Raw genomic sequence first — 25,767 nt, forward strand, 5'->3', positions numbered from 1 at the left:
TTGATGTAACGCGCCCGGCGCTGTTACTGTCAAGTCTTCACACCGTCAAATCCATCCACAGACATAACACACATACACACTGCCTTTCCTTTGCAGCGCGCTCCCGCGAGTGCAACGTTGGCGGGGTCTTGCAGTCCCTCCCTCTCCTCGTTCCCGACGCACGCTCCCGACGCGGTACTTTGTGTCCGCCAGGGGGCGCTGTGGTCCCGGTGTGGAGCTGCGCCATTCCATCTGCATTACAGCGAGGAAAATACCACCAGATGGCGGTTTAGGATTGCTGCTCTTCTCAAAGGCGCGGTTCTGCTCGCATAGCCAATTTTCAATATTAAAATCCTTTCGGTCTAAATAATAATATCGATTGAATAATTCGGGAGATTGTAATTTTGTCAGCGATGGTTGGTGAAGGTGAGTTTCTCGTGTTTTGGGGATGTTTTGGAGCAGTGGAAAGAGGGACGGGGCGCCTATTAAAGATGGTGGACATTGAAGCCTGGTGATGTTGTGGGGGATGGGCAGAAGAGCTAGCGGGGGTGAATGAGCTCTCTCTTTCTCAGTTACGTTTTACAGAGCTATTAGCTTGCTAGCTAGCTGCTATATTTCGGCATGACAACCTGCAGGAACGTGATCGATCAACTAATATTGTCCGACATTACAGGGTGCACAAGCCGTTATAAATGTCATGCATTGCTTGAGTTTTTTTTGTCAACAAACCAGCGGAGATCTAAGCATCATGTTTCGCTGGCGGAATCCCTTCAGTGTCACCCACTAATACTGGCTAACTAGCCTACCGATGTTTGTGTCTAGTGTGCTCATCATAGCTCATCAGCTCAGCTCAATGCGTAGTTGCTTACTGTATTCATTGGGGTTTTTTGGGTACACGTTTGGATTGAGAGATCGTGCTTTGTATCACTGACAACATTTGATGTCGGTGTCAATTGTCGCTAAACGAGGATTCAGATTGTGCTTCAGGTGTTTACATTTGCGCTGTTCGTGATCCTTGACTCATTAGTGACACATTTCTGGCGTTATTTGACTGTAATCCAACATAGGGCTTTAGAATTGATAGGTTTTGTCCATTCTTCCCGCCCCCTTCTTTGCTATGAAACGGGGGAATGCGTGTCTACTTGTGGGGGATGGGTGTCGAGTCCTAACTCATAGTTACCGTCTACTCCTACAGGTTTTCCTAAGCATTGGTCACCCCCCCCCCCCACACACACACACACACACACCCCTTTCTCCAGGAGTCACAGCTTGTGTTGATAGATAAATAATTGTAGTTGTTTGGAGTTGTATCCAGGCAGACTTTGTGCCCTTGGTAATCCCTCTCAGGTTGTAAACAAAGCTGTTATGTAACGTCTAAGAGAGCCATGTGATTTCTTACCATGCAGACTTATTCCCCAGTTTGTGGCCAAGAGAAGACTGTTGAAGCAAGTTGTGAATGATCACATTCATTTGGACAAAGAATGAGTTATGGGAGGCAGTCATAGATGTTAAAATCCTAGAGTATGCTACAAGCTTGACAAAGCTGTTTACATAAAAAAATTTTTTGACACACTACCAAATGTTTAGTTTTGGATTATTTCCAACGTTGACGCACAACCGTGTGAGGTGCACAAGCTTTTGGGAAACTCGTCAGGTGCAAAACAGATTTATTTCTAAAGTGGGAGCCTGTATTTCTGTTCACATGTGAATCTAGAGTGGAGTACATGTTGTTCTAGGTCATAGCTGAGCTGAGGGAGGGGTAGAGAGGGCTGCATGAGGAAGCGTGTTGGCGGGAGTCAAGATCTCATATCACTGCAAGGTGTGTGTGATTCCACACGAGTCTTGAGTCAACCTTTGACCTGTCACTGAAGCCTATTGCTGGAGCAGTAATTACCATGTAGCAGCCATGGCATGCTGGTTTTATGGCAAAATAATTTGACCATTCATCCCAGTGGTTTCAGTTCTATCCATTTGAATCTGGACACGAAATGCTGTTGCCTTGTTTTCAAAGGCGTTTAGGTATTATTTCTATAGGGTTTTATATTTAGTTCTGTTTATTGATCTTGTTGAATGGATCTGATTTAAGTGTCGTCTCAGTTCTGTTAATTCAGGAAGCTAGGTCTGGACTGGTTCTAAGATGCCCTGTTCCCATAGATGCTCACAAGTACTTAAACTGAAAGGTGTTTCCTGCCTCACCCTTTACCCTTGCAGCCCCTCCCCTACAGGATAGCTTGGCCAAGTAGCAGGTGTAGGTATTGTTATGAAAGCAGATATAAAAGGCAAAGATGTTGTTATGGAAGCAGGTGTAGGTGGTGGGATGGATGTTACTACAGAAATGGGTGTAGAAGGTATAGGTGTTGGAACATAAACAGCTATAATATAAGGTGTAGAGGTTGGTACAGAAACAGCTATAACAGAAGGTGTAGAGGTTGGTACAGAAACAGCTATAATATAAGGTGTAGAGGTTGGTACAGAAACAGCTATAACAGAAGGTGTAGAGGTTGGTACAGAAACAGCTATAACAGAAGGTGTAGAGGTTGGTACAGAAACAGCTATAATAGAAGGTGTAAAGGTTGGTACAGAAACAGCTATAATAGAAGGTGTAGAGGTTGTTACAGAAACAGCTATAATAGAAGGTGTAGAAGTTGGTACAGAAGTGGGTATAATAGAATGTGTAGAGGTTGGTACAGAAACAGGTATAATAGAAGGTGTAGAGGTTGCTACAGAAACAGGTATAATAGAAGGTGTAGAGGTTGCTACAGAAACGGGTATAATAGAAGGTGTAGAGGCTGGTACAGAAACTGGTATGGATAGTATAGTATAATGGCAGGCTTAGAGAGGATAACAGCATAACTGCCTCTTCTTACCCTGTCAAAGACAAGGTCGTAATCATAGCAACAAGACCAACTGGAGAGAGAGAGAGAGATGAGTGTGTGTGACAACACAGGAGGTGATGTGGAAATGGTTCCTTGTGTCAACAGATGGCTGATTATCATAGACCTGTAATCTCCTGTTCAACAAAGAGAAAGAACTGAGTGTTTGTTCTGATCTGGAAGAGACCAGTACCAGCGTTGATCCTCCTGTCTGGGGAGTGTTATAGGGAAGGAAATTGAAAAATCTGTTTGTAGGTGTTGATGTCCCCCCCCTGTGACATTCTGGTTATGATGCCATCTAACTTGGGAGTCAGGTGGCTGAGCGGTTAGGGAAGCGGGCTAGTAATCTGAAGGTTGCCAGTTCGATTCCCGGCCGTGCAAAATTACGTTGTGTCCTTGGGCAAGGCACTTCACCCTACTTGCCTCAGGGGAATGTCCCTGTACTTACTGTAAGTCGCTCTGGATAAGAGCGTCTGATAAATGACTAAATGTAAATGTAACTTGATTGGTCCTGAGGGAGCTAGCAGGCAGTGAGCTCTGCCTGGTCTTATTTGAGCATGCTAGTATTTCAGTTAAGACATCTTGGAGACATCAACTGATGATTATTATTGGATTACGTCTAATTGTGTTTTGGTTGCTTGGGAATATAATAAAACTGGACAGTTCAAATGAGTCATACTAATATATTTACATGTATGCATTTAGCAGACGCTTTTATCCAAAGCGACTTCCAAGAGAGAGTTTTACAAAAGTGCATAGGTCACTGATCATAACAACGAGATAGCCCCAAACATTGTGGGTAGCCAAACATGAAGCATACATTGTGAAAACCAAATAAGTCCCAAATGGAAGAACAATAACAGCATGTAGTTAGACAAGTTACCGATTTTATAACCCAATTATAATGTTAATATGTACCTGTTGATACATCACTGATTAGATGAATGTTAACAGTGTAGCAGTGTTGTATTTACAGTAATTACAATTAGGGCTGGGCGAAATATATAAACAATTTAGATAGAACAGCTATTGTTACAAAGTACAAAATGTGTAGCGCAAATTTAAGCAGTAAAAAAAATAAGACCCTCCCCCACCTCAATTCTCTTACGCGGGAATACACAAGACGAAAAGGAGACGTAATATTGGACGTTCGGCGCATTCTTTGGGAAAAGGCTTGAATTTGAAATATTCGATATTCCTGATATTTTCTAATTTTACATTGTTGTCAAAATTATTGCGATATTATCGCTAATATTCGATACATCGCCCAGCCCTAATTACAATTGAGGTACAAACTGATTTGGAGCAACGTCATGTATCCCGACAGATCCTGCCTCTATTGCCATGCAGGTTAGCTGTTTAGGAGACTAGCTAGGTTATGACACATTGGCCGGTGCCCTTTTTTGAATTCACTTGGCTTTCATATTCGCCGCGGGTCAAGATTGCTGCTTCTTAGAGAGCCCCAAGTCTGGGAATGTCGTCAGTAATAGGAGTGCACTGCCAGTCATTTAGATGGGCCGTTTTGCATTTGACCATGTGAGACTGCCCCTGTCAGCGGGACAGGGGAACCCTGTAGCCTAAAACCCCTTTTTCCTGGGAATCTGCATGAAACTCATCTATAAGACAGCTTCTGTTACTGCCGAGGACGCTGTGGAATTTAAGTATAGGGTGTACTTCTGTGGACTGTGTTCACACACACACACTGTCATTAACCCCAAGCCCTGAGGTAATGAGGGGCTGCCTGTGCGTGCGTTGTGCAGGAATACAGTAGTTATGTGTGAATGAGAGAATTGAGGGACTATTGATCCCAGGGAAGTGTTAATGCTTGCTGCCAGCAGTAGCAGTGACAGCCAGCCCTTCAGTAATGTGCTCTGAAACAAGCACTTGAGCTAAGACAGCACAGCCTGGAGTGTTATACCATTCAGTACAGAGTAAGCTTGTAAACTGTCAAACAGCTGTCTGGTTGGATAAGCAGGTAGGTCCAGAGTTAGGTCTGTGAGTCTCATACAAGCATAGCTATCATACCCATCATCACATAAGCTTACAGTAGGCCCTTAAACTCTGTACAGTAAATGCTGTAATGTTATCTCTCTGTTATATTCAAGGATAGAAACAATTTACAGTCACATTTGTCATTTTATAAATACAACAGAAGCTTTTATGCAAAGCAACATACGAATATGGCATGTAATAAATACTACAGATAATCAGACAGGCGACGATCAACACATCAACATGCTAAAATGACATTTCAATCTCACAAGACCCACACAATCATACATGGTGTCTCTGTATCTGTATATCTGTTAGCCTACCACAATTGTCATAGAATCTTAGTCATAGCTGGTTAGCCCGATGAATATTGATGCCCTTGCTGAGAATAACCAACCCTAGGCTGGTTGGGAATGGGGCCTGCTCTGAGGCATCACCACCAATTGCCACACCCCTGCTGTCACACAACAGTCCACAGTCTAGACCAGATTGGACTATCCGTTGTTTGCCATTTCCCTTTCTCTTCCTGGCCCACACCCAGATTAACCCTGCAGGGTTATCCTGACCCAGTGTGCTCTCCTAACCTCCAGTGAGATTAGAGGAGATTACGTTGTGCTCCATGGTAATCTCAGATTGCCACTGACTGCCTGGTGTTGCATCCTTTCCTGTTTTATAAAGGGTCTATGTCTTCATCTGGTTTTGTAGTCTCTCCTGTCTTCATTTGGTCATGTAGTCTCTCCTGTCTACTTCTGGTTGTGTATTGTGTAGTCTCCTTTTTTCATCTGGTTGTGTAGAATTTCCTGTCTACTTCTGGTCGTGTAGTCTCTCCTGTTTTCGAATGGTCGTGTAGTCTCTCCTGTCTACTTCTGGTTTTGTAGTCTCTTCTGTTTTCATCTGGTCGTGTAGTCTCTCCTGTCTACTTCTATTTGTGTGGTCTCTCCTGTTTTCACATGGTCGTGTAGTCTCTCCTGTCTACTTCTGGTTGTGTAGTCTCTCCTGTTTTCACCTGGTTGTGTAGTCTCTCCTGTCTTCACATGGTCGTGTAGTCTCTCCTGTCTACATCTGGTCGTGTAGTCTCTCCTGTCTACATCTGGTCATGTAGTCTCTCCTGTCTACATCTGGTTGTGTAGTCTCCTGTTTTCATCTGGTCGTGTAGTCTCTCCTGTCTTCACATGGTCATGTAGTCTCTCCTGTCTACATCTGGTCGTGTAGTCTCTCCTGTCTACATCTGGTCGTGTAGTCTCTCCTGTCTACTTCTGGTTGTGTAGTCTCTCCTGTTTTCATCTGGTTGTGTAGTCTCTCTTGTCTTCACATGGTCATGTAGTCTCTCCTGACTACATCTGGTCGTGTAGTCTCTCTTGTCTTCACCTGGTCGTGTAGTCTCTCCTGTGCCTCAGGGCTGGTCTCTTTAGCAGGCTACTCTCACCTTGCTGCTTAGATGCTCATCAGGTCATCAGGGGACAATGGCAATCACACACAGTCGCTGGATAGGCTTGCAAGAGAGTCTTCTTGTAATTGTGTGGGGCTTGTGTGGCTGTGCGAGTAGGCCTGTGTCTGTGTGGGCTTGTGTGCGGTGCCCTCAATCTACTCAGATTCTCGCTCCTTTCCTCATAAGAGTAGCAACCGGAGTGAATCTGGGCCAAGGTGAGAGAGCAGACACAGACAGAGATGAGAGAACGAACAAATGAGCCTTTTTCTGTCCTCTCTCTCAGCACCCCCCTCCCACCCCCTCCTCCTCTCCCTTCGCTGCTTTCCCTCCCTTCCTTCTTTCCGGCTCCATTTTGTCTCAGCTGCAGTGAAGCAGGCAGCCATTGCAGAAAGAGCAGGCCTGTGAACAGCCAGTCTGAGAGGGAGATGGCGAGGGAGGGAGAGAGCTCCTCCATGCGCTACTAAAAAATGTGTAATATCTCTTTCGGTCTGACACTCTAATTTATCTTTTATTTAAACAGGTGATGCAGGGAGATTGAAAATCAATGTTTCAACAGAGACTCTGCCCCCCCACCCCCCATTTAAATAAGGAGTGCTCATATTAGACCCCAGAACTGAGAAGACCTCAGAGAAAAGAGAGACGGGGGGGGGGGGGTTGTCACTAGCGCTATATCTGGTCAGAATGAGCTGGTTTATTATCAGACCACTAGCAAGGTAGCAGGGCTAACTTTGGCCATGAAAGAGAGAGAGATGAAAAGAGCTTGCAATCATAAAGGGTTTGGATATGAAAAGAAAGAGATAAGAAAAGAGGGAGAAGGTGAATATAGATATCGAAAGGACAATGGTTGGAAGTGAAGCCTGCTGGCCTGGGTATGAATTGAATCCCATGTTCTCTGTAGTGCTGTCACATAGGACGTCTGTGTGATACAGGGATGCGATCTTGTTAGTTCCTAATCCTAATATGGTTAAACCAGACTCTAGCACCCTGTTTACACTTTTACACTTTTAAAATGCGTTTTGGTGATCCGAACATAAGTCGACAACCGAGACACACCACTGTTCCCACCCCGTGTCTATCATGTGTCTTCAAGGTGTCCATCTGACCGCTTGGGTTTTGTTAAAGCCTTCTAAAGGTAGTTCATAAAAGCGTCACATTGATTTTGAACGAGCTAGCTACGATTTTTGGTTTTCTTTCAAGAACTCGTACTGGCCTTTCCAACTGTTGAGGTTGACAGGACAAAGCCATTTGTATCTCGCAAAAGACAAACAGGGAATGTTGGAAATGCAGTGGCTTTTCAGCGTTTTCTTCTGTGACGTTATGCCTTGTTGGGTCCAAGTCCACCTCTGGTGACGGTTTGAATGATTGGAACACAGTGCATCTTAGTGGTCGGATATTTATTTTGCGCTGTCCACTTCACTCTGGTTGCATTTTAAAAACAAGTTTAAACTCTGGAGAGTGGCTTTTGTCCCTTTCTCTTGCTCACCACACACAGCCATAATAAACTATTATCAGAACCTTTGTTTTCATTGAAGAATCGGTTATGTGGCCAGTGTTTCCCACAGATTAGAACGCAATTTGTGTGTGGGGGGGTTCGTTACACATAACTTTTTTTTAAATCTAATATGTATTCTGTTGGATGCTATCCTCCTCTCCTACTCTTTCTTCAATGCCTAACGAATCTATCTCTTTCTCTCCCTGACCCTGTCTTTCTGCTTGAGCAGCACTGGTTGAAACCTGAAAATATTGTCAACAATTTCTGCATATATGCAGGTAGCAACGCTAGTGCTAAATAACTATTTAGCTGGTTGGCTCCATGACGCCAGGTAAGTAGGGCTTGTGAGACAGCTCACCAAAAGAACGATGGGGAACCCACTTGTCTGGCAGATTAAGACATGTTCGTAAGTATCTAGTGAAAAGTAACCTCAACTTTCCTAGACTTTTAGCTACGGTACTAATGCTGAAGGCTCGCTGATATCGCATAGTGTCGTTGCTAACGTGTGCTGACGTTATGACTAGAGCCCGACCGATAAACGATTTTTAAGGCTGATACCGGTACAAATATTTGGTGATTTAAAAATCCGATATTCCGATATCGGCCGATATAAAAAAATATTTTAAAAATCCAGAAACGCCTAACAAAACAAACTGATTTCCCTAACAGTAGTTATTTGTAGTTTACATTTAGTCACTTTTAGCAGAAGTCCGGGAATCGAACCAGCAACCTTCTGATTAATAGCCCGATTCCCTAACAGCTCAGCCATCTGACTCCTGTTATTATTTCCTCACTAAAATAATATGTTAATGCAGTTTCTGATAAATAAAATGCATAAAAATACAAACTTAAGATATGAAACTTAAAGTCCTTTGAACAAAAACACAATAAAAAAATAAAAAATAAATATTCATTTATCGGCCATTATAAATGCCGATACCGATAGTTTGGAAAATGCCCAATATCGGCCGATAATATCGGCCCGCCGATATATCGGTCGGGCTCTAGTTATGACTCTGTGTGTGTGTATGTGAGAGACGGAGGGAGAGCAGGGAAAGGAAATGCAGCTGAACGAATATGCTGCGTGTTTTAAATATCGTAAAAAAAAATAATAGTAACAAAACGCAATATGTGGCAGCCGGTGTTGATTCTGTGGCGCACCGCCACAAATTAGTCTATGTGTGGGAAACACTGCTGGTGGACCGGGATTCAGAACTGAAGTGTACAGAGCCCCTCTTCTTTTCAGAGCCTTTAGTCTTTTTTTTGACGCAACAAAAAGCCGTCTCGGCCGACGCAAACCCTTGGAAATAATGGGTTTCTGGTCGCAGTGGGTGTCCTTGTTGTTTTGGGTCTCAAAGAGCAATAATACTTAAGACAAAAGTCGTCTTCGGGTGTTGAGGGACATGGGAAAAAAGTTGATAATGTTCAACTTTGATGCGGGAGTCTGTCAATAAATCAACGCATCCCATATGGAACGTGACTACCTTTAATTAGTGTTGAGTATCGTTTGGGTTCTTTAGATGCGGGTGGCGCATCGATACTTTTAAAACGGTACCGGTGCCTGAACCGATACAAAAATGAAATACATTTTAAGTATAATTTAACTAGCAATCATGTTTGGTGATGGTGATCTTTCGTCCGTTTCGGAGCACCAGAGGACAAATATTTCGATCGACAGCTCAGGCATTTAAGTGGCACCGCAATGAGGCACTGCAATGAGGCACCGCAATCTGCGTTCTGATTTGGTCCGGTACATAGGCTACCGGTTATATAGGTAGGTTTCGGTACCCAACCCTAAATATAATGTTGTCTCTAATCGTCCCAGTGGTAGAGCACATTTGTCTATGATTGCCAATATTTAAACAAAAAACGTAGAAGCTAGAAAGTGCATTATAGCGATCACCACCCTTTTGTCATATTGGAAGGCAAACAAGGACGCTGATGGCTGCCAAACGTAACTAGCTAGCTAGCTGAACGTCGCAGTTAGCTGTGTCGAGACCCAACACAGCGTTGAATTGGTACCAGCATTGCGTTGCAGAGCATAGAATCTACGTTTCACTGTATATGTGAATGCTAGGTAACTGTCTCCTGGATGGTCTTTTAGCTTCCTAATTCTGAAAACCACACTAATTATTTAACTTTTCTTTTACTTTTTCTGTACTTCCCTCTTTCTTTCTTTCCTTCTCTTTCATTCTGACTTTCTGTCATTCATTCACAATGAAATACCTTTTCTTATTTCATTTGTTTCTCTCGCTCTCACTGTCTCTTCATCTGTGTTTCTCCCTCCCTCCCTCTCCCGCTCGCTCTCTCTCTCTGGTATTTCCTGTCTCAGGTTGAAAGTCTTGTGTACATCTGAAGAACACGCATGCTTCCTGTCCTATCAGTTCTTTTATCCGTCTTTCATTTTCTCTTCATTGTTCTGTCATGGGTTTCGAAGACTGCAGGTGTAAGCCTGTGTGTGTGTTGTGAAGGAAAAATTCTAGCGGTACTGTGTAATTTGAATAGTCAAGATGGCGGTTTCAAGACAATTTATTTAGTTTGCACAAAACATGAGAAAACAAAGTACTCTGTGACCAGTCATAACGAAGGACATGCTACAGGTCGTTCGGAAGAGTGGTAAAGAACATCCATACACATTGCCTTATATAAACTTCTTCAAATGGTCAATCAATCAATGTAGCGGTCTCTGTGATTGGCTAACTCTACTCAGTGACAGTTTGAAACAATATAACTCCATACCAAATGTCCCACAGTTCTTTGGTATGGCATCTCTCTTCAAACCAGTAGATAATAAAGCCACAGGAGTTGACAGTACATATGACCAACTTTTCTTTCACAGCGTGTATGCTTGTGTGGAAAAGATCCTCAGCACAGTTCACTACCTGATGGTTTGAGCTTCTTAACTGTCTGGAGTTGTTCCTGCACTGCCTAGCAGCATGGACAGCCTATCATTAAAGGACAGTCTAGACTTAAAGGCTTTTCTGCGGTCTCCTGGCTCTCATACCTGCCCCTCTCCTGGCCTCCTCAGGTTCTCCTCCCCAGCCATACCTGGCTTCCAGCCCCTCTGTGGGGTTCTGGAACCACCCATTGGATTCTTCACTTTTCAAGGGCCAACCTCCTAGCTCACCTGGATTACCTTTCTCTGTGGACCGCTGACTCTGATGCTGAGTCAGCGAGTGCAGAATCAGTAAGCAGCTGGTGTGGGAGCTGGTTGAATGGCTGACAGTTATGAGGACTGTCCCTGCTCTACCCTGCCCTGCTCTACCTTACCCTGCTCTACCCTACTCTACCCTGCTCTACTCTGCTCTACCCTACCCTGCTCTGCTGTACCCTACCCTGATCTACCCTGCTCTACCCTACCATGATCTACCCTGCTCTACCCTACCCTGCTCTACTCTGCTCTCCCCTGCTCTACTCTGCTCTACCCTACCCTGCTCTGCTGTACCCTACCCTGATCTACCCTGCTCTACCCTACCCTGATCTACCCTGCCCTGCCCTACCCCCCCTACTCTATCCTGACCTACTCTATTCTTTTCTGACCTGACCTGACCTGCTCTACTGTACGTACTCTGCTCTAAGTTACTGTACCCCATACTGTTCTTCCTCGACTAAAGGGCTCCACTGTACAGAGCTCTATGAGTGGGGCTGAGTTAGGGCTGGGCGATATGGGTAAAAAATTATCAATATAGATATTTATATTTCCATTCAATAACGATAATTAAGACGATAGACCACAGATCCGTAGTAGTAGCAAAATAAGTCTCTTCCTCAACTTTTTCCCTACACTCGACATAAAGTTTAGGCAGAGAAATGTTTGCGGCCAGGGGGCACGTACCTCGGGTCAAGTAAACTTTTTAAAAACGTATCAATACCTTGGCGCAAACTCACACTTTCTGCATGTTCCAACGAGTGATTTTGCTTCAGGTGGTAAAAAAGGTTTGTCGTATTACCAAACTTGATAGCCACCTGTTTGTTTACTACACAATTTGCACCGAACATTGTTCTGCTCTTTGTTGGATTTCAAAAAGCCAAACCACTTCCAAATAACTGAAGAAGACGAACCCTTTTTATCAATAATTTCTTCCTTGGAAGTTGCTCCCTCGCCATGGCTATCGCTGCCACTGTTTTTGGCAATAAGACTCATTTTCCGCTGTTAACATGAGCTACTCCACTTGAGGTGCTCAGTATATTTTAGTGAGCGTAGGTTACCATTTCTCCGCAACTTCCTGCTGCATCACAGAAATTAAATGGACTGCTGTTCCTAATTATTCTCTAACGACATTATTGATATTATTGAAAATGTTTTATTTAATGTTACGATATCTTAATTGAGGGAAGTCATTACTTCGATAAATCGATATTTCTTTTTATCGCCCAGCCCTAGGCTGAGTGGTACTGGAATAATACAGCAGCTAGAATGGGTTAAGGTGTTTGCATGCTGTGCGTTGGGAGAATGTTCCAGAATACCGCACAGGTTTGGGTACCTGATGGGTGATCGGCAAGTTTTAATATGACGGATGAAACATATCCTACTATGTCATTAGCTAGTATGGTTGCACTTGGAAATCAATAGGCCATGGGTGGACTGCAGGCTAGGCTAAAGAAACAAACTAATATTTTTTTCAAAACGTATAAAAAATCGAATCCGTAAGCCTAGGCCTTCGTTCCAAATTGATAAGTCACTTTTAAAAGTTATGTAGACTATTCCCTCGTGTCTTCTCAGAACCTTACTTGAAATTCCATCCGCTTACATTTAGCACTTGTTAAAACAGACCTTAAGGACAAAGAACAGCCAGTGGAGATTTCAAAGGTATCGAAAATACATAATTGAACATCGATAGGGTAGATTTTGAGACACCGGAAAGTTTGCATCTACGTAACCCACTGTTATCAGTCAGCTGTAGTTTAAAGGTTTTGAATATGGGTGTAACGATACACTCAGCTCACGATTCGATACTTATCATGATACTGGGTTCACGATACAATACGCATCACGATATTTTGAATTCATTTTTTTTATGAAACTGAAACTCAATTAACAGATTTATTTCCTAAACATTTTAGGAAACAACAACTTTCGTTGTACATACAACTTGGTTAACTCAGTTCAAGCAATTTCTGTGAATGCACGGTTGATGCAAGTGCAGAGTAGGTCGCGTGTTGGTAGCTCAACCAATAGGATAAAACGGACATCATATTGTAAAATGATTGCCATAGCTCTACGATACATATTATAAAAATTTTGCATCACAATATATTGTGCCACGGTATATTGTGCCACCCCTAGTTTTGAACATTTGATTGCTTTTGTGTTACCTGTGAAGCAGTAAAACTAAAACTAAATCCAAAAACATTGGGATGTGGTTTGTCTCTCTGAATTTATTTAGGCAGTTGCACCGAGCCGAATAGGGAATTAAATAAGTGCTGCTGTTGAAGGACTGCAGACATGGGCAGGTGGAGAACAGGAACTGTGCAGGGCTCTGGTGTTTGAGTGCTGTTTGTGCTGCTTTGTTTGTGGGAATCCTAACTGTACCCGAGAGACTTGGTCATTAAAGAGCAATTTTTGGAGAAACACTTTAAGGTAATATAGGTCACGATTCTAGTGCTCCTTGGTTGAGTGACCCGGTGGAGTGGGGGTGTAATGGATCCCTGGGAGATCTCAGTAGATCTATTACTTGGTGTTGTTGCCCCCCCCCCCTCCCCCCCTTTACATTGGACCAATCACATACTCCACCGGGCTTATGACCCGTACGGGTTGCCACGGCAACGCCTGCCTCCCGGAATACATGTCATGCATGTTAAGTGGCTTCCAGACGCTCCTTCTCTCTTGCTCTCTCTCTGACACACACACATTTTATGTAACTCCACAGGCCACAAATACTAAATGTGAGTGTGTGTGTGTGGACTGTAAGGAGCGGTGTTATACATGCTGTGTCTCCTGCCTCCGGCTGTCTGTCACTAGCACTGCAGCTGGGCTGGAGAAAGTCTGCGCCTCTGTTTGACTGGGTGGATAGGAATCTCAACTCGCCTTAACCTGGGTGTGACAAATTCTTAGACGACATGCACGCACACACACACACACACACTCGTGCTCGCACACAGAGATACACACATTCCCAAAAGACAGACACACACTCACACACGGACATACACACATTCCACAGCGTCCACCTGGACGGTAGAGGTCTTAGAGCAGCAAAGCAGCCTTCTCTCAACCAGACCTGACAGCATTCCTATTACTGGAAAATGTGTGTGAGTGTAAGAGGAGGGTGATGGTGGTTGGCTACTTTTCCTTAATTAAACTTTTTTTGGGGGGGGGAGTGGAAAACAGAATTCATGAGAGGACTGCCTGCAAATTATGTATAGCCTTTCATTGAAACGCACACACAGACGCACACACAGACGTCAATGTTTAAAGGAGTGGTATTCATTTGGTCGTCAATAACAAGTCTGGCTCCCAGTCATCTCTGGTCTTCTCCCAAGGACACAAATACACACACACTCAACTCAGGTCTGTGTGTTCTCATCCTTCCTGAGCACACAAGAAATTAGATATCATTATACCTGTAGAGTAGAGACAGTTGAACAGACACGGGCAGACATAGGGGTGTGGGTGAGGTGTGTGTGGGTGTGTGTGTGTGTGTGGGGGGGTTCTGCAAGGGGGATGGATGGAGAGGAGGAGGAGTGACATAATCAGACCACTTCTCTGTTCCCCTCTGTGTGAACATCTGGCCAGTCTTCAGACATGGCTGTGGATGGTGTCTGTCTGTGTACAGCCCTCCTCAGCCTGGTTGCTGTTCTGCAAGCTGGACATGCCTGTGCTCTTCATTCCACCAAAAACACATTCTGTCCTTGTTCTAGCAAACTAAAAATGTTTTCTGAAGCTCCTATTTAACTGTGGAAGCATGTCAATGTTTTAAGAAAAAACTATTGATTTCATCATCTTGGCTCTCTTTTAGTCAGACTACTCATCTGTGGGATAGTTTGTGTGTGAGAGTGTGAGAAGCAAAAAGTTGTCAGCATGTGCCGTTCTATCGTCCAGGACTAGTACATTTAAATACACACTCTCTTAGCCTGCCCCCTACTGTTACCCAGTCCCTGGCTCATACACACACACTCACACTCTAACACACTCTGTGCTAAATACAACCCAGACACACACTATAAAAAGAGAAAAGTACACATAAACATGTCTGTAGCTTAATTTATTTTTAGTTTAAAAAAAATTACGATTGTTTTGCTCTTTTAAAGCTTCAAAGCAGTGTAGATGTTGACTTGTAGAAAAGGACTTTGTGGTTCCTACTGCCCCCGGTGGCTCAGTGTCGTACTGTGCCCTTTGTTCTTCACACTTCTTTAAAATAGTTTTGTGGGAAATTATATTAGCTGCAGAACTTTTGCTCTCCAACTCCGCATCTTTCTACTTTTATTTCCCCAAAGGCATGTTGCTTATCGAGTTGCCAGTTCCCATCTCTCCCTAATTGAGAATGAACTGAAGTTCAAACATTTTTCAAGTCATAACTATTTGGGTGCCCTGTAAGTAAATTAAGAGCTTTGTTTCAGTTTAGGAAGTGTTTGGTAAATGTGTTGTTATGACTGGAAAAATATGATTAGTTGCCTCAGCTTCTCAACTGCACACGTTTCCCCGATAATTTGTTTCTGCAGTTCTCTACATGGCCAGTTGGGGTCTCTATTTCCCCCACCCACCTCCCTGCTTTCAGAGTAAAGTGTGTCAGTGCTTCTCATTAATTGCTCTACTGAACGCATACACGTGGATTTGTAGAGAGGAAAACACTAGAAATAAGCAATCGACAGTTTATGGGAGATATGTTACCACTTCAGTTAAACCCTCTCTCTTCCTCTCCCTTTCCTCCCTCCCTCCTTCCACCTCCAGGGGCTGGCATGTTGTGAGTGTGCTGGTTGTGTCTGCAGTGTTGAGCACATCTGTTCCAGAACTCCTGCCATCCAGCCCAGCTGACTTCCACCCTACTCCTGTGGACGGCACACACCCACCCACACACACACACACACACACACACACACACACACACACACCCAACAGCAGTCAGGATGATCACCTCAGAGCTTCCTGTTCTGCAGTGAGTAGCTTGTTTTTTTCTTCTTATAAGGTGTGTGTACTGTGTACATGTACGTTTGTGTTGGGACTTGTGCATGTACAAATAAATAGTTCTCACCTGTTGTGTTCCGTTAATACACGTACACAGTACGTGTATTTACCTGAGTGTCTCTCTCTCTGCCTGTCTGTCTGTCGGCTCCTCTGTCGCTTTGTCCCTCTCTTTCTCTCTCTGTCTCTCTCAGGGACTCGTCTAACGAGTCAGGAGCTACAGACGCCGTCAGTCTCAGTATGAGTGTGAGTGAGATAGAGGACCCCGCAGAGGCCAAGGGCAAGAAGAGGAGAGGAAGGCCTGTCAAACCTGCGGTAAGATCACCTGACTGGACTGGCTGCTTCTCTCTCTGGATGGCTGGCGGCTTCTCTCTCTAGCTAGCTGGCTGCTTCTCTTTCTGTCTGGCTGGCTGAATGGCGTTCTGGCTAGCTAGCTAGCTAGCTGCTGACCTATCTACAAAAGTCTGTCAATGCTTGTCTTTCTATCTGTTTTTGTCTCCATATTTCTCTGTCTCAGAGTCTGTTTCTTTGTCTGTATTCTTCTGGTTCTGTCTTTCTTGCTTGCAAGCCTGTTTGTTAGTCTCCTTTGGCCGAGATGTAGAAGTGGCACTACCATTGGTTCGTTTCTAGGTGTTTTGACCTCCATGTCCCCAACCCCCTTCTCCCCCCTCCAGACGGCCAATAAGAAGCCCCGTAAATCCCTGTCGGAAAAAGGTGTGGGAGGGGCGAGAGGGCGGAAGGCCAATGGCGTGGCCCAGCATAATGGAGAAGGCGGAGAGCCTGTCACACTGTTCGAGGTCGTCAAGCTGGGGAAGAGCGCCATGCAGGTATGTTGTTGTGAGAGGGATGGTGTGTAGGTAGGTTAGAGGTAGGAGTCGTGGGATGAGAGGTAGGCGAAGTGGGATGTAGGTAGTTTAGTGAGAGGTAGGAACATATTTTTGAGAGAAGCGCACCACAACCTGTATGTGCTTCTGTAGTAGCTTTAAAAGCCAAGACTATAAGTTAGTAACATTGGTGTGTGTGTGTGTGTGTGTGTGTGACTGTACCTAGTCTGTGGTGGACGACTGGATAGAGTCCTACAAGCAGGACAGAGACATCGCTCTTCTGGACCTAATCAACTTCTTCATCCAGTGCTCTGGGTGCAAAGGTACGCATGATGATCTTGCTCCTCCCCTCTGATCCATCTGTTCTCATCGTGTGTGCGTGTGTGTTCCCTCTGACCTTTCCTCGGTTCTTCCACCAGGAACCGTGAGGATCGAGATGTTCCGGAACATGCAGAACGCTGAGATCATCCGCAAGATGACGGAGGAATTCGATGAGGTAGATGGATGGATAGATAAGCAAATTAATTTGAGGAGGGAGGGAGGGGATGGATGTGGAAGTCTGACCCGGTCATCCTGTGCTGCCTGCTCCAGGACAGCGGTGACTACCCCCTCACCATGCCTGGACCCCTGTGGAAGAAGTTCAGGTACAACTTCTGCGAGTTCATCGGCGTGCTCATCCGCCAGTGTCAGTACAGCATCATCTACGACGAGTACATGATGGACACTGTCATCTCCCTGCTCACTGGACTGTCGGATTCGCAGGTGCGAGCCTTCAGACACACCAGCACCCTCGCAGGTGAGAACGAGGAGGGGAGAGAGAGAGAAAGACGTTGAGAGCAATGTTGTACAGGAATATCCAAATGTATTTATCATTTGCTCCTGGAATTTGGGTTTTGGAATTTGTCGTTTGTCTCAAAAACACGTCCCTGCACATGACTTAGTCTTATATCTCTCCCCTACCCCTCTCCTCCTCTCTCCCCCACCCCTCTCCTCCTCTCTCCCCCATCCCTCTCCTCTCTCCCCCACCCCTCTCCTCCTCTCTCCCCCACCCCTCTCCTCCTCTCTCCCCCACCCCTCTCCTCCTCTCTCCCCAGCCATGAAGTTGATGACGGCACTGGTAAACGTAGCGTTGAACCTGAGCATCCACCAGGACAACACCCAGAGGCAGTACGAGGCAGAGAGGAACAAGATGGCTGGCAAACGGGCCAATGACAAGCTGGAACTGCTGCTACAAAAGAGGAAGGAGGTATGCTGTTGGTTTAGCTAGGCTTCAGGAAGGACAGGGGTCTTGACGGTTTAGTGACTCCCTCTGTGATTGGTCCGTCCTGTGTTGGTGTCTGCCAGGGGTGTTTAATAAGATCCTTTGTGATTGGCCCCTGCAGCTCCAGGAGAACCAGGATGAGATAGAGAACATGATGAACTCCATCTTCAAGGGAATATTTGTCCACCGCTACAGGTAAAACTCACACACTGAAGAAGATGATGGTGGCGGGGATGATGATGATGATGGGGATGATAATGGTGATGATGATGATGATGATGATGATAATAATAGTGATGATGATAATAGTAATGGTGATGATGATGATAAAATTGATGATGATGATAGTGATGATGATGCTGGGGATGATGATGATGGTAATAGCGATGATGGGGATCGTTGTCCTCAGAGATGCGATAGCGGAGATCCGGGCCATCTGTATTGAGGAGATTGGAGTCTGGATGAAGATGTACAGCGATGCCTTTCTCAACGACAGCTACCTGAAATATGTGGGCTGGACGCTACATGATAGAGTAGGCGCGCGCTCACACACACGCCCTAGACAACGTATTTTCCAGAAAACAATATTGGCTCACAGTCCATCGTCCCCCCCCCCCCCCCCCCCCCCCCCCACCCAGCAAGGCGAGGTGCGTCTCAAGTGTCTGAAGGCGCTGCAGAACCTGTACACCAACAGAGAGCTGTTCCCCAAGCTGGAGCTGTTCACCAACCGCTTCAAGGATCGCATCGTGTCCATGACCCTGGACAAGGAGTACGACGTGGCTGTGGAGGCTATCCGCCTGGTCACCCTCATCCTACAGTAAGTACCACAATAACAGTCCACAATGGAACAGTCTAGAAAGGGACTGTGAGAGAAAAACAAAAGTACCTGCTTGTTGTGTTTTGTCCTGGTGTGGCGCCCAAGGTAGGTGGTGTCCCACCTACCTTCTTTCCGGGCCTGTGCTGAGTGGAACGTTTTCTGTTTCAGGGGCAGCGAGGATGCACTGTCCAATGAGGACTGCGAGAATGTGTACCACTTGGTTTACTCTGCCCACCGGCCGGTTGCAGTGGCGGCGGGGGAGTTTCTGCACAGGAAGTGAGTCTTGTCTCCAGAGGAAGAGCTGGTGTTTTAATGCTAATGCTAATGTCAAGGGCAGAATATATGCTCTGTTCCCTTGTTAAAAAGACCTGTGTAAAACTCACCCTTCTACTCCCTCCACCCTCTCCTCTCTTCCCCTCTTTCTCCCTCCCTTTTCCTTCTCTCTCTGCCCACCTCCCTCTCGCCTCTCCCAGACTGTTCAGCAGACATGACCCCCAGGCAGAGGAGGCCTTGGCTAAGAGGAGAGGGAGGAGCAGTCCAAATGGAAACCTCATCCGCATGCTGGTGCTCTTCTTCCTGGAGAGCGAGGTGACACACACACACCCTTGGTTACACATACACACACACCCTTGGTTACTTTCACACACCCTCGGTTACACACACACACACACACACATTATTGGTTAAACACATACATGCTCTCACACACGTTCAGTTAAACGCACACACACACCATCAGTTACACATACACACTTGCTCGCACACACATACACACGGTTGCACACACACACACACACTTGCTCTGACATACACACGCTTGCATATATTCACACACAGACAAAATGTACAGTCCCACGCTAAGAGCTGTGTGTGTGTGTGTGTGTGTGTGTGTGTGTGCAGCTCCACGAGCATGCGGCCTACCTAGTGGACTCCCTGTGGGAGAGCTCCCAGGAGCTGCTGAAGGACTGGGAGTGTATGACCGAACTGCTGCTGGAGGAGGCTGTACAGGGGGAGGAGGGTGAGCTACATGCAGGCACACACACACCCACACAGGCACATACACACACGCAGCACACACACAGGCACATACATACACACACACACACACACACAGGCACATACACACACAGACACACACACTTTCACGCTCACTAAATGATCTCCTCACATGCATCCTCCACACACACACACATCAGGGTTTCCCGCCGCACTTTTCAGTTAAGGCGGCCGCCTAAGCCACACCTGCCGCCTTAACTACGTCGTCAAAAAAAAATTATAGCGATATCCGCCGTTGTCCCCCCCCACCCCCACCCCCGTTCTGACAGCAAACCCCACCCTACCACCTGAACTAACACATTTTCTGCGGGAAACCCTGCACATGGTTGTGTTAGCTCCTCTGACAGAAAGGCTGTTTTGAGCATCTTTGAGTGTGTCATCCAGCTCTAACGGTTCTATCAGTTCTGATCCTTGATTTTGCTGCAATCACTACAACATGCACTATTTTCACGTCACTATGGATACGTGGCCTCGTGGTAAATGGATGGATGTTAATGCACGGTGTGATGTCTCCAGTGTTGTCAGACAGACAGGAGAGCGCTCTTATAGAGCTGATGGTGTGTACCATACGACAGGCCGCAGAAGCACATCCCCCAGTAGGCAGGGGTACCGGAAAACGGGTAAGTAGACACACAGACATGCCCCACACACACACGCTTCTCTCACACACACACGCCTCACACACACACACACGCCTCACACACACACACCTCTCACACACACACACCTCTCACACACACACCTCTCTTTTTTTTTAAGTAAAAGAAAAATGATTGAAGAAATAATGAAAAAACTAAACAAAAAACGTCTCAACATCCCACTTTTATACTGCCGCACAAATACTGAAGACAAAGAAATACACATGTAAGACAATCTTCACATTAATATCTTGTGTGCCTGAGACTTTTGCTCAGTACTGTACGTGCCACGCACCATAACCACACACCTCACACACACACACACTCCCACATCCACACCTGTCGGACACGCCGCATATGGGAAGCGCTGGCCTGGTTGTAGAGATGTGTGTGATGTGCTTGCGTGTGTCCGTGTCCCCAGGTCCTCACAGCGAAAGAGAGGAAGACACAGATAGACGACAAGAACAAACTGACAGAGCACTTCATCATGGCCCTGCCCATGCTGCTGTCCAAGGTAACACACGCACACACACACACACACACACACACACACTTTTGGATCAGGGCTTACGCTAGCCGGTCTCACATGTGGCTGTCCTGCAGATGAAAATATTAACGATTTAAAATAAGTAAATTAATGAATAGCATATTAAATAGCCTGATATTGTGTGACCTATAAAATATGTTGCCAAGGCAACTTAAATCTAACATTGCTTTTCCTCGGCTGTTAACGCCAGGGAGTGTGTCGTGTGGCTGAGTGGGCTTGGAATGCAAAGAGACTTGTACTGTAGGACAAATGTCTTTATTTAATTAACAATAGCAAGGATATCTGTTTTATTTCGTTGTTGTATCCTATTTTCAGTTTGCAAAGTTTTGTCAACGTTTTGTGATGCGTGAATTTGAGCTGTCTGCTTGAACTCTATTTTTTGGATCATAGCGTTTGTGTTTTGTCCTCGTTCAAATGTAGGCTGTTCAGCGGAACAACATATGTTCGCCAGTCGTTCTATATGGCCGAATTATCGGCCATATTAGCCGTAAAAAAAAATTATATGGTTAACTCTGGTGTGGATGTATTATCTCTCTTAAGCTACGATGTCTCATTAAGCCGTGGTATTGGTTGATTTTGACATTGTGTGTATGTGTGTACAGTACCAGGCAGACTCTGAGAAGGTGGCAAACCTGCTGCAGATCCCCCAGTTTTTTGACCTCGACGTCTACAGCGCCGGAAGGATGGAGAAGGTAGGATTGTGTGTGTGTGAGAGAGAGAGAGAGAGAGAGAGAGAGAGAGAGAGAGAGAGAGAGAGAGAGAGAGAGAGAGAGAGAGAGAGAGCGAGCTGACAGAAGGCCGCAACTTGGATGTTGTACCTCAAGGTTTTCCTAACCCGCTTTGAGATGGTGACTGAAAGGCGATTGTTTCTCTACCCCTCCACCCCAGCACCTGGACGCGCTGCTGAAGCAGATCCGGCTGGTGGTGGAGAAGCACATTGAGATGGAGGTGCTGGAGGCATGCAGTAAGACCTACAGCATCCTGTGCTCGGAGGAGTACACCATCATGAACCGCGTGGACATCGCCCGCTCACAGCTCATCGACGAGATGACCGACCGCTTCACACACTCCGTGGAAGACCTGCTGCAGGAGGTACTAAGTCGGGGGAGCGTGTGGGCGGGCGTTGGGGGGCGGGCGGGCGTGCGTGGTTGTGTGTGTCTACTTCGGTGTGTGCATTTATAGTCTGGTGTGTGCTGCAGGGTGAGGAAGCAGATGAAGATGACATCTACAACGTTCTCTCAACCCTCAAGAGACTCACAGCCTTCCACAAGTAAGTCGTAGGGAGTCAGGTGGCTGAGCGATTAGGGAACCGGGCTAGTAATCAGAAGGTTGCCGGTACGATTCCCGGCCGTGCAAAATGATGTTGTGTCCTTGGGCAAGGCACTTCACCCTACCTACTTGCCTCGGGGGAATGTCCCTGTATTTACTGTAAGTCGCTCTGGATAAGAGCGTCTGCTAAATGACTAAATGTAAAATGTAATGTAAGTCACCCTCTGTCCTTCTGCCTTCCATCCTCCCCTTATCCTCATCCCCATCCCATCTCCTTCGACAGATACACACTCTTTCCTAACTGTGTGTGTATGCGTACAATAATAATAATAATCATGATTATAATAATCATGATAATAAAGTTGTAATGCTCCTTTCCTGCACTCAAAGTGCTACAGTGCAGTAAAAAGTAAAAGTTACAATCATAAAACAATGTACAATAATAAGAAGCACATTTAAGAACAAGAAATGTTGTAACCATAGTGCATACAAATACATTTTTTCTTAATATTGTGTGTACGTGTGTGTACGTGTGTGTGTGTGTGTCCACAGCGCCCACGACCTGACACGGTGGGACCTGTTTGGGAACTGCTACCGGCTGCTGAAGGCGGGGATCGAGCAGGGCTCCATGCCGGAGCAGATCGCCACCCAGGCCCTGCAGTGCTCCCACTACTCCATCCTCTGGCAGCTGGTCAAGATCACCGAGGGAGCACCCTCCAAGGTGCTGGCCCAGCCCTGGCCACCTGCCCACACAGACACACACATCCACTGAAGCTACACTGGTTGACGGTTTTTGTGTGTATGTGTGTGTGTGTGCAGGATGACCTGGTGGCCCTCAGGAGAGTGGTGAAGTCCTTCCTGGCCGTGTGTCAGCAGTGTCTGTCCAACGTCAACACTCCAGTCAAGGAGCAGGTACAGCACACTGGCTTTAGACAGGGGAGGAGGGGGGGGGGGGAGGAAGGGGGGGGGGGAGGAAGGGGGGAGGGGAGGAGGAAGAAGAGAAGCTACTTGCATGAGGAGGATGGTTAGGATGGTGGTTAGGGTCTTGGTCCTTTAAGAGATGGATAAACATGACAAACTGAGGTTGGAGAACTTCAAACAGTGAAGAACTGTGTGTGTGTGTGTGTGTGTGCTCCCCCTCAGGCATTCATGCTGCTGTGTGACCTGCTGATGATCTTCAGCCACCAGCTGGTGTCGGGGAGCAGGGAGGGGCTGCAGCCCCTGGTGTTCAACCCTGACGCCCCCCTCCAGAACGAGCTGCTGTCCTTCGTGCTGGACCACGTCTTCATAGACCAGGACGATGACAGCCAGAGCATGGGTCCGCCACGCGCTCGTGCACACACTCGATACACGCTCACACACACACACCGCTAGCGCTCACAGACACGCGCTCGTATACACACGCTCATACACACACATGCTTGTACACGCATGGATCGTCTGGGATGTGATGGGACCTAATGTTTTATTGTTCTCTTCCTGCGTCTCTCCCTCTATCTTACTCCCTCCATGTCTCTCCCTCTATCTCTCCCTCCATATCTCTCCCTCCATATCTCTCCCTCTATCTCTCCCTCTATCTCTCCCTCTATCTCTCCCTCTATCTCTCCCTCCATATCTCTCCCTCCATCTCTCCCTCTATCTCTCCCTCTATCTCTCCCTCTATCTCTCCCTCCATATCTCTCCCTCTATCTCTCCCTCCATATCTCTCCCTCCATATCTCTCCCTCTATCTCTCTCCCTCTATCTCTCCCTCTATCTCTCCCTCTATCTCTCCCTCTATCTCTCCCTCCATATCTCTCCCTCTATCTCTCCCTCTATCTCTCCCTCCATATCTCTCCCTCTATCTCTCCCTCCATATCTCTCCCTCCATATCTCTCCCTCTATCTCTCCCTCTATCTCTCCCTCTATCTCTCCCTCCATATCTCTCCCTCCATATCTCTCCCTCTATCTCTCCCTCCATATCTCTCCCTTTATCTCTCCCACTGTCTCCCCCTCTATCTCTCTCCCTCTCTGTCTCCCCTCGTGTGTCTGTCTGAACAGAGGGAGATGAGGAGGACGAGGCCAATAAGATCGAGGCGCTCCATAAGAGGAGGAACCTGCTGGCAGCCTTCAGCAAGCTCATCATCTACGACATCGTGGACATGCCCGCCGCGGCAGACATCTTCAAACACTACATGAAGGTCTGTCTGAATGATGGGGCTTCATCCTTAGAAAGTCATTCCACTGGTCTCACTCTCCTCTGGTCTCTCTTTCTTTCCTTTTTGTTTCTTCTCTGGTCTCTCTCCCCTCTGGTGTCTCTTTCTTTCCTTTTGGTCTTTCTCCTTTGGTCTCTCCCCACTGGTCTCTCTTCTCTGGTCTCTCCTATGGTCGCTCTCTCTCTCATTTGGTCTCTCTCCTCTGGTCTCAGTCTTTTAGTCTCTCTTCTATGGTCTCTCTCTCCTTTGGTCTCTATCTCTTGTGGTCTTGCTTCGGTCTCTCTTCTCTGGTCTCTCTCCTTTGGTCTCACTCCCCATTGGTCTTTCTTCTCTGGTCTCATTCACCTCTGGTCTCTCCTTTGCCCCCTCTTTCTCCTATAATAACATCCTATCCTTCCCTGTCTCTCTGTAGTATTATAACGACTATGGAGATATCATCAAGGAGACCTTAAGTAAGACCAGACAGACCGACAAGATCCTGTGTGCCAAGACCCTCATCCTCAGTCTGCAGCAGGTGGGCTTCTCTCTCTCTCTCTCTCTCTCTCTCTCTCTCTCTCTCTCTCTCTCTCTCTCTCTCTCTCTCACTCACTCACTCACTCACTCACTCACTCACTCACTCACTCACTCACTCACTCACACACACACACACACACACACACACACACACACAAATACAGCTGCATAGAGACTAACTGTGTGTGTGTCCCAGCTGTTTAATGAGCTGCTGCAGGACCAGGGGCCCAACCTGGACCGGACTTCATCCCACGTGAGCGGCATCAAGGAGCTGGCACGGCGCTTTGCCCTCACTTTCGGCCTGGACCAGATCAAGACCCGCGAGGCTGTGGCTACCCTGCACAAGTACGGCCCCCAGGCACCCACCACATCCTGGTTCCTCCTGGTTTGACATCTCATCCTTTATCTTTCTCTCTGTCTCTCTCCTTGGTTCTCTTCCTGTCTCCTTTCCCTCCTTCCCACTCTTTCTCTCCCATGTTCAATCCCTCCTTCCCTCCCTTCTCCTTCCCGGTCCTCCTTCCATCTGTCCCTCCTTCCCCCCCCCCCTCCCTTCACCCCCCCTCCCTCCCCCACAGGGATGGGATCGAGTTTGCGTTTAAGTACCAGAACCCTCGAGGGGCTGAGTTCCCACCTCCTAACCTGGCCTTCCTGGAGGTGCTCAGTGAGTTCTCCTCCAAGCTGCTGCGCCAGGACAAGAAGACTGTGTAAGCCCTCAGAGAGACACACTAGAGAGAGTGTGTGTTTGTGTCCGTGTGTGAGTG

General features: G+C 46.5%; 2 protein-coding genes across 2 annotated transcripts in view; one reads left to right on the forward strand and one right to left on the reverse strand.

The window, feature by feature from the left end:
• Nucleotides 1-25,767, reverse strand: part of slc35g2a (solute carrier family 35 member G2a) — a 157,989-nt gene that overhangs the window by 9,118 nt on the left and 123,104 nt on the right. The gene's annotated exons all lie outside the window — the stretch shown is intronic.
• stag1a (STAG1 cohesin complex component a) overlaps nt 239-25,767 on the forward strand; it is a 29,314-nt gene continuing 3,785 nt past the window's right edge. The window contains exons 1-26 of the mRNA XM_062469036.1: nt 239-405; nt 15,657-15,861; nt 16,082-16,202; nt 16,562-16,714; nt 16,938-17,034; nt 17,131-17,207; nt 17,303-17,507; nt 17,806-17,957; nt 18,094-18,167; nt 18,382-18,505; nt 18,611-18,789; nt 18,958-19,065; nt 19,263-19,377; nt 19,690-19,807; nt 20,362-20,465; nt 20,905-20,997; nt 21,633-21,722; nt 21,919-22,122; nt 22,230-22,300; nt 22,852-23,020; nt 23,119-23,211; nt 23,443-23,617; nt 24,339-24,478; nt 24,906-25,007; nt 25,203-25,351; nt 25,582-25,710. Of these exons, the coding sequence (XP_062325020.1) occupies nt 15,833-15,861; nt 16,082-16,202; nt 16,562-16,714; nt 16,938-17,034; nt 17,131-17,207; nt 17,303-17,507; nt 17,806-17,957; nt 18,094-18,167; nt 18,382-18,505; nt 18,611-18,789; nt 18,958-19,065; nt 19,263-19,377; nt 19,690-19,807; nt 20,362-20,465; nt 20,905-20,997; nt 21,633-21,722; nt 21,919-22,122; nt 22,230-22,300; nt 22,852-23,020; nt 23,119-23,211; nt 23,443-23,617; nt 24,339-24,478; nt 24,906-25,007; nt 25,203-25,351; nt 25,582-25,710 (3,071 nt within the window). The 5' untranslated portion in view covers nt 239-405; nt 15,657-15,832. The remainder of the gene's footprint in view (nt 406-15,656; nt 15,862-16,081; nt 16,203-16,561; nt 16,715-16,937; nt 17,035-17,130; nt 17,208-17,302; nt 17,508-17,805; nt 17,958-18,093; nt 18,168-18,381; nt 18,506-18,610; nt 18,790-18,957; nt 19,066-19,262; nt 19,378-19,689; nt 19,808-20,361; nt 20,466-20,904; nt 20,998-21,632; nt 21,723-21,918; nt 22,123-22,229; nt 22,301-22,851; nt 23,021-23,118; nt 23,212-23,442; nt 23,618-24,338; nt 24,479-24,905; nt 25,008-25,202; nt 25,352-25,581; nt 25,711-25,767) is intronic.

This window comes from Osmerus eperlanus, chromosome 9, assembly GCF_963692335.1.
Source record: "Osmerus eperlanus chromosome 9, fOsmEpe2.1, whole genome shotgun sequence".
Lineage (NCBI taxonomy): Eukaryota > Metazoa > Chordata > Actinopteri > Osmeriformes > Osmeridae > Osmerus > Osmerus eperlanus.